Source organism: Clupea harengus, chromosome 19 (assembly GCF_900700415.2).
Source record: "Clupea harengus chromosome 19, Ch_v2.0.2, whole genome shotgun sequence".
Classification (NCBI taxonomy): domain Eukaryota; kingdom Metazoa; phylum Chordata; class Actinopteri; order Clupeiformes; family Clupeidae; genus Clupea; species Clupea harengus.
This window is the reverse complement of record NC_045170.1, coordinates 757,341-766,445: the sequence shown is the minus strand read 5'-3', so window position 1 is coordinate 766,445 and position 9,105 is coordinate 757,341. Positions and strand designations below refer to the sequence as shown.

Here is a 9,105-nt window from a genome sequence, read left to right as displayed (position 1 = left end):
TTGCTCTTTGGGTCGATCGGGTGTTATTCACAGAAGGCAGAGAAAAAGATAACTTATGTCTTTAAGGAAAACATGGTGAGTAACACAAAATATATACAGGAGTCTCTAGTGGGGGTAATGGTGAAGTAATGATGTCTGCAAGAGTCTCATTTCCTGTTGGTGTTCCTGATGTTTCTGAGCAGGAAGTAGTTCTTATAATTCTTTATTGCATGTGGAGAGAGAATGAACCTATGCTTGGTGAAATAGTGTGCCCCATTTGTTGAATTTTCTTAGAGTAAAATGTGTAACTAAGTAACAGCCAGTTAACACAAGTAAATAATTGAAGAGGGGCTTAATATATTGAGAGTAAAGCATATATAAAGAAAGGGATACCATATAATCTCAAATGTGACCTGGGTTCTCTTGTGGTAGAGGAGCATTAAAGCTTATTAGACGATGTAAATGTAAAAACTGCATTCATTTTAAGAAGTAGTTGAATTCTGAACAGATACAATCATTCCCTCGTTAAGTTCCTATAACTCTGTAGAGGTGATCAGACCTGTTAAGCAAGTTATCCCGTGGAGAATTCATTGCTAGTACTGGAACAATGCCAACCTCAAACCCACGTCTAGTTTCAGAAGTCTACTTAGAAGTATTAAAGGGTCCATGTTTATTACCTCTCCACTCCCCCACCTAAGCCATGTTTTCAGCCTTGTACATTTGTCTGGTCACATAACCATGCTGCTCTTGGCTGGGATGAGTTTTGTCGAGTGTGAGGCAATTCAAACCTCATGACCTAACCATAAAAACAGAAAGTGCAGAGAAAGGCGGAGTTCAAAAAACGGATTTTGTTTCATACAAACAGAGGCAAGAAACTTGAACTAATAGCTGTAAAAGCATGAGTGAAAGTGATTGATGGAAATGTTAATTGTATATAGACACCGAAGAGCAGTATTGTATGAGGTACTGAGAACATGCTACACCGATGATTGTGAAATCTTGTTTAATGATGTCAGGTTTGGCATATGGCCAGGGGTGTCCGAAGCAGCATTGGACACAGGAAAGGATGTTAAATTCCTTCAGCTACTGGTCGGGGACTCCCCACTGTAGCCAAACCTCTCACTATCAACAATTGTAGTAATCATTATAACTATGTGTAATGTCTTCACAATGACTCATAACCTCCTTTATGATACATTATATCTGTAACTTAAAAATGGTTATAATTTAAGATGGAATAATGCATTATAAATATGTGATCATTAGTCTGTGCATCTGTCAAATATCATAATGCATCCTATGAAGCCTGCATCTATAAGGCCCTATAAGGGCATTAATAATGCCTTTAAAAAGTAGCTATAAGTCATTGTAGCACTCATTATAACTATGTGAGAGGGAGGGAGGGGAGGGGGAGAGGGAGAGGGAGAGGGAGAGGGAGAGGGAGAGGGAGAGGGAGAGAGAGGGAGAGAGAGAGGCTGCCCGGCATGATGTGGGGGAATTTTGTTTATGTTTAGTTTTGATGAGTTATGTTTAGTTTTGATGATTTATGTTTAGTTATGTTGGCTGGCATGGTACATGAGAATGTTAGTTACACAAGGATAGTAAGGGTGGCAGGATACAACAACAGACTGGCGACAGCCGCAACACGTACGGCATGCTGTACCCGGGATCCTTAAAGGCCCTCCTACACAGTACAACATGGCTGACAAGAAGTATGTTGTGACCCCTGGCCTTGAACCCATGACTATGGGGTACTAAACCTGCACCCTGACCACAATGCTTCAATAATTGAGCAGTTTCTAGTGTTTCATTTGTAATGATTCTGCATGAATCATCTGGCAGAGCGGTATTGCTGCAGCAATTGTAGTTCGATAATGTATTGTCGTGAAGTTTGACTTCAACTTTAGTTTTGACTCTCATGTTATTGTTTATTTTCTGTTTTTGTGTATACCTTTGAACCTGGCCCTGTAGATATTCTACATGGGTGGTTCTCTGGACTTTGCCTGGAGACAATAACCAATTGCCCTCCTCACCCTCTGTGTGCCTCCTCACCATCACCCTCTGTGTGCCTCCTCACCCTCCCCCTCTGTGTGCCTCCTCACCCTCACCCCCTGTGTGCCTCCTCACCCTCTGTGTGCCTCTGTGTGCCTCTGTGTGCCTCCTCACCCTCACCCCCTGTGTGCCTCCTCACCCTCACCTTCTGTGTGCCTCCTCACCCCCTGTGTGCCTCCTCACCATCACCCCCTGTGTGCCTCCTCACCATCACCCCCACCATCACCCCCTGTGTGCCTCCTTGTTGTATAAAGACCCCCAGTCACAGATACCTTTCAACAGATAGCTACTGTTTATATTTGTGAGAAATGTAATGTGTTTTCAGATACATTATTGTTTTGATTCCTTGTTTCTACTGAAGCCAGTTGTATGTCCATGAAGAGAAGCTGAGCAATGGAAACACCAGGAGACGCTCCAGAGGGACAGAGGTAATGCATCATCTGAATTATGAGTGATGTTAAAAGAAGCTGATATGTCCGTGTGTTTCTGTGGCTCTTGGGCTTTTTAGTGGACTTACTATGGATAAATGCCTCTGTAGTAAATCATGGGTGCTATTTTGTGTGATAGACACGTCCTTCAGGAGAGACCTCCATCACCTGTGCCCACTTGTGTGTCCATGAAGAGTGACCAGTCACATGAATGCCGCATCAACTTCCAGAATGCAGATGGTACAAAAGCATCAAGGCAAGTTCGTGAAACAGACTCATGTCAAGGGTATGCTAGGAAGGGTATGTTAGGAAGTCAACAAATAGTGAATTTAGAGTGTCACAACCAGATATTTGGTCAAGAAACAAACAACCTTTCTATAAATAGTTTGTCATATTTCATTTAAATACCAACATTCCCCTTCCAGCGTCCCATTTTTCAGAATGGTCAGTCAGATTTGGGTGTAAATGCCTCTGTAGTAAATCATGGGTGCTATTTTGTGTGATAGACACGTCCGTCAGGAGAGACCTCCATCACCTGTGCCCACTTGTGTGTCCATGAAGAGTGACCAGTCACATGAACGCAGCATCAACTTCCAGAATGAAGATGGTACGAATGCATCAAGGCAAGTCCATGAAACAGACTCATGTCAACAATCTTTCTATAAATACTTTGTAACCGTATTTAATTGAATTACCAATCATTTGTGTGTGGTTGACAGTATCCAAAAGTATCCAATGCAATGGCATTGGACTAAAAACTAAAAAAAACTAAATATCAATTTACAAATAAATACAAATATTTCTGAAATAATTACAGCATAGAACATACAGAACAAAAATCCCAGAGGCAAGGGAAAAAACATTTGGATATGGTTGCGTCATACGTTACTGAAAGGCACATGATGCAGGTTTTTAACACATGTTTTGTTTTCATAAGCCACTCAGTCTATTCGCTAGGATTCTGATATAGGCTCGTAACCCTGTGGAAATACAAGACCAAATTTTACAGCACAGTGTTTACAGTACAGTACATCAAATAGCAAGCTGGGTAGTTATCAGGGTCAACTGTGCTTTTGTTGATGTTTAAAGGTAAGCTCCATATTTCTTCACTTTGATTTTCCATCCCCAGAAGCCAAATGGAGGAATGTAAACCAGATGCTGTCAGTGACCAGTTCACCCAGAGTCAACATGGGGATCTGAAGCACATATTCCAGGTTTGATGCAGACATTTACTGAAGTGCTGCTGATATATGTTCATATTTAGTAAAATACACCACCACTCAAAAGTATAAGGAATTACTCACAAATGTACATTTTTCAATTAAAATCAGATGAAAATACAGTAATTATAGATATAGTTATGAGTATAATTTTAATCATTAGGCATATTATGGCATGTTATGTCATGTTATGGTTATGACAGTGTCGTGTCATTCTCATGTCAACCCTTTCAAATAAGGCGTTACCGATTGTACAAAGAAAGTTATTACATGCAAGAAATTTGGTTACTGAATATATCTTCCCAAGGTGTGCACCACACCCTTCACAGAATAGTGCAGACTAGCGTTAACCAGGAGATAAAGAGAGGCAAACACACACACACACACACACACACACACAAGCACACATTGTATTCTAACCTTGTAACTGTCTTCACAATTTTTCATTTTGCAACTTATTTGTTGGATGAATTTTGTTTTCATTTTCTTGGTGATTCCAAACTTCTGATTGGTATAGTGTATACAGTATTTCTATATTGATTAGTATTGAATTCTTCTGTATCTCTGTAACCATTTGCAATCTATTAGGGAGGGAGTTTCAATCAGCAGTGGAAGTTTAAGTGCGTAGTTTTGAGTTCACAGCAATGAGAAAACTGCACACAAGAGAACAGCCAGCGATGGTTAGAGTACCAGTGAATCCACTGCAGTGTCCTTGCTCTTGGGAGGTTAGCCTATGACCAGTTAGAAAAGGGCAGTCTGATCTTTCTTGAAGAAGACCTGACTGGCATTGATGTCAGAGAAGCAGTACACATTGGCATTATCACCCAGACCTTTAGAGAAGGATCAGTACTTTACCAGGACAAGAGGCTACAGTTCATGTTCAACAAATAAATATAAGGGATGAAGTGGGCTGTTAGTGGGAGTTAATATTTTATATTTTGGACAGACAAACGTGAAGATAATGTTGTATGAATTGATCCAATGGGAAAATTCACTGAGCTGTCATAGGCTCAACCCTCCGTCCCATGTAAGAAGGGCTCAGTCCTTTTTTCTATTTCTTTGTTCATTTGTAATGTCCTGCAACATTGTTAACATATGGTAATGGGTTACATAAGGCTCCACTGTCTGTCTAAATGTTCTGCACTGGTCATGCAGTAGTTTTTAATCTCATTACTCTCTCCCAGGTTCCAGCTGACAACTGTAGTTTACATCTCTACCCTATATACTGTATAGTTCATTCAGCAGCATATATCTAGAGTGTTCTTAAAACAGATGTACACCACAACAAATCCAATACCAGCCACGATGATAATCATATACACACGTATACCATGATAATATGTGTGGAGGATTAGCTATCTGGCATTCTGTTATTATTTCCTGTCTCAATTTTTCACAGTGGCCTTTTAATATTGTAATGACACTAATGAATGCAGTGTAATATAATATGTCATACTGAGAATCATTATGTAATAGAACATTCCTTTGTACTTACATTTACCAGGTTTAGGGTTAAGGTAAATGTAAGTAGTCTATTAGTGCTCTGTAATGCAATGCACTATTTGTGCTTTAGGTGTTAGAGGAGAAGATCATCACCTTTGTGAAGAATGAGCTGAAGAGATTCAAGAGGATGCTGAGTCCAGATTACCAAGAAAACTTTGAGGGTAAAGAGGAGGATGAGAGTGAAGCCAGGGAAGCGGCTCTGAAGATGGCACTGCACTTCCTTAGGAATATGGAGCTGAAAGATCTCGCTGACAAACTGCAAGAAAGTAAGAATTCTTCCTTTATTTACATTTGCATTTTTTTTGCATAAATTAGTTAAAATTAGGAAAACAACTAAGATCTATTGTTTGTCCTCAGTGTCAGTGGCTTGCAAAACATTATTATGTTTTATGTTGTTTTTTGAAATAGATGAGCTGGAGGTAGTTAGTCAGACTGAGCTAAAAAGAAATCTCAAGATCAAGTACCAGAGTGTTTTTGAAGGAATACCAAAGCAAGGAGGCTCTGCTCTTCTAGAAAAGATCTACACAGAGGTCTACATCACAGAGGGAGGAAGTGGAAAAGTAAATGAAGAGCATGAAGTCAGACAGATTGAGTCAAGATCCAAGAGACCAGCTGGACAGGAGACATCAATCAGATGCAGTGACATCTTTAAACTCTTACCTGGCCAAGACAAACCAATCAGAAGTGTTGTCACAAAAGGAGTTGCTGGCATTGGTAAAACTGTCTCAGTTCAGAAGTTCATCCTGGACTGGGCAGAGGGAAAAGAAAACCAGGATATCCACTTCATATTTCCACTGCTTTTTAGGGAGCTCAACCTCATGAGAGAAAAACAGCTCTCTTTGTTGGATCTCCTCCTCCACTTTTTCACAGAAATAAAGCAGTTCACTTTTCCCAGCCAAGGGAATTACAAAGCATTGTTCATCTTTGATGGTCTGGATGAATGTCGACTACAACTAGACTTTCAGAATAATGAAAGTTTGACTGATGTGAAAGAGGTCACCTCATTGGACATACTCCTGACAAATGTTATCAAGGGTAATCTGCTCCCCTCTGCTTTACTTTGGATTACCTCTCGACCAGCAGCAGCCAATCAAATCCCACCTGAGTGTGTTGACCGGGTCACAGAGGTACAAGGGTTCAATGACCCACAGAAGGAGGAGTACTTCAGGAAGAGGATCAGTGATCAGAATCTTGCCAGCAAAGTCATCTCTCACATCAAATTATCAAGGAGTCTCCACATTATGTGCCACATACCAGTGTTCTGCTGGATTGCTGCTACTGTTCTTGGGCTAATTCTTGGCTCTTCAGGAGGTGGACAGATTCCAAAGACTTTGACAGAGATGTACACATATTTCCTTATTTTCCAAACCAAACAGAAAAGCCTAAAGTTTGAAAATGTGTATGACCCTGACCCACAGTGGAACCAGAAAGTTATCCTTGGTCTTGGAAAGTTGGCATATGAACAGTTAGAGAAGGGTAATCTGATTTTCTATGAAGAAGACCTAAAAGAGTCTGGCATTGATGTCAGAGAGGCAGCAGTATGCTCTGGCATCTGCTCCCAGATCTTTCGAGAAGAATCAGGGCTCTATCAAGGAAAAGTGTTCTGCTTCGTGCATTTAAGTGTCCAGGAGTATCTTGCAGCTTTGTATGCTCTTCTGATGATAATAATGAAAAGGAAAGACCTAATTTCTCATAAGCAAGCCCTCAGAAAAGTCTCTAAGTTTCCGAAAATGAGATCAGTGCACAAATCCATGATCATCTTACAAAAGAGTGCCGTGGACAAAGCTTTGGAGCATGAAGATGGACGCTTTGACCTATTCCTCCGTTTCCTTCTTGGCCTCTCTCTGGAGTCTAACCAGACTCTCCTGCATGGCCTACTACAGAGAGGACAAAATAAGAAGGGCAATGAAGAAACAATCAGTTACATTAAGGAAAAGATCAGGGAGGTTCCTTCATCAGAAAGGGTCATCAACCTCTTCCACTGTCTGCATGAACTCAATGATCACTCCTTAGTGGAAGAAGTCCAGCGCTTCCTGAGTGCTGGGACACTTTCTGGAGCTGAACTCTCACCTGCCCAGTGGTCAGCTCTAGTGTTTGTGCTGCTGACATCAGAACAGAACCTGGATGTGTTTGACTTGAAGAAGTACATCAGATCTGATGAAGCTTTCCTCAGGGTTCAGCCAGTAGTGGAGGAATCTCAGAAGGCTCAGTACGTATGGTGGCAGTGTGTATTCTCAGAAAGGGAGGGGTTAATGACATTAGCTGGGTTTCCATCCAAGTTTTTAATGCACATTTTGACCATTTGAATAATAAACCCTGACTGGAAACACTTGAAATTTTACGAATAAACATTGTATTTGCTAGAGGGGGGGTGGATAAACTCGCCTTTCTGGTATAATGCGGTATAATCTAAGTTTCAATTAAATGGGTTCATTTGCATGAATTTACGTTTTCCTGTTAAAGTTGCCCTGACAACCTTATGTTGTGGTCCCACAGCTGTTCACAACTCCTTCGTTAATTAGGAGAGTGTCCATTTTGAATTTGCATAATACATATGATGAAAGTGCACTGATTCGCATTTTGTTTAGCCGAATTTTCATGAATGCGCATAAAAGATGGGAATGAGTTAGATGGAAACCCAGCTTCTGATATGTGAAAAACATTTTGTCTGATATGTGAATTGGTTTAGAAGCACAACACTAATATACAGATGGCAGCAGTGTCCTTTTCATTGAGCTTATAGTCACTGGTGGCTGTTTTCCCCTTAAGGCTCAATAGCTGTGGGCTCACTGAAAGGAGCTGTACAGCACTGGCATGTATCCTCAGCAAACCATCTTCAAAACTGAAAAATGTGGATCTCAGTGACAACAGTCTTGGAGATATTGGGGTCCAAGAACTCTGTAGCGGACTGGAGAACCCAAACTGTGCACTGGAGATACTCAGGTAAGACATTTTGACTCTTCAGTATTCCCTAGGAATGAGTTCTGTGAGACATTGTGTACCGTTTCATTTCTTGATCAAATATCCCCATTGTTACAGACAGACAGACAGTATTTCTTATACACTTTTTCAAATTTTCATGTTAAGTTTCAGACACACATAGACTTGAAGATCCTTCCTTTCTTTTTTTGCAATTAAAGTTTTGATTTATTAACATACATGGTAAATAGCTCATAAGGTACAGTGTTCAGAAAAAGGAAGGTCAGAATACAAAATAACATATTAGTTGTGTGCTCCATTTATGATGGTTTCAAGACATATCATTCTTCCATTGCCATCTTTAGATTCCTTTAGAGGTTCAGCCTCTTATGAACCAGAATAAGAACTCCGTTTTTCTCACTGGAAAAGGAGCTATAATAAACTTGCCCTACCCAGTCTCTATTAAATGTTTTGGCCTCATCATCCTTAAGATGTGTTTCTTAAATGAATGCTAAGTCAGCTTGCTTATGTTTAAGATATAAAAGCACCTTCTTCCGTTTCACCGGATTCCCACAATAATTAATATTACAGGACACTATCTTAAAGTAACAATATGTAGCAATTGTACTTCAGGGTTAGGGTTAGGATTAGAAATTTTACCTTAAAATAACTGCTTAAAAAAATTGGGGCGCTACAATGATGTTTAATATGGAGAATGGCCTCTGAGCCATTGCCATATGTAATGGGTCATTCTGCGTTGTGTTCTTTGTCTGCTTTGCTGAACTAGAAACGGCCATGAACTGATGTTTAGCGTATTTATTCCTGTACAGATCAATACACACGAGACAGTCAACATGCAGTCATCCTATTCGCTGGATACTAGCCTACTGTCTTCAGTTCAGCAACCGCAGACTCAATCATTTTACAACAATTAACTGAAAATAGAGAGAGCCAACATTCAAAGTATTGGTTGTGGTGGGTATACAGTGTCCTCATAAAGATAA

The 9,105-nt window shown here is 40.3% G+C and overlaps 1 protein-coding gene across 1 annotated transcript; it reads left to right on the top strand.

Moving 5' to 3' along the window:
* The first annotated feature begins 3,557 nt into the window (after nt 1–3,557).
* LOC122133790 (NLR family CARD domain-containing protein 3-like) lies at nt 3,558–8,149 on the top strand. The gene is made up of 4 exons (XM_042710627.1): nt 3,558–3,673; nt 5,253–5,448; nt 5,591–7,391; nt 7,952–8,149. The coding sequence occupies exons 1-4, from the start codon at nt 3,596–3,598 to the stop codon at nt 8,127–8,129; spliced, it is 2,253 nt and encodes a 750-aa protein (XP_042566561.1). The 5' UTR covers nt 3,558–3,595; the 3' UTR covers nt 8,130–8,149.
* Nucleotides 8,150–9,105: the final 956 nt, after the last annotated feature.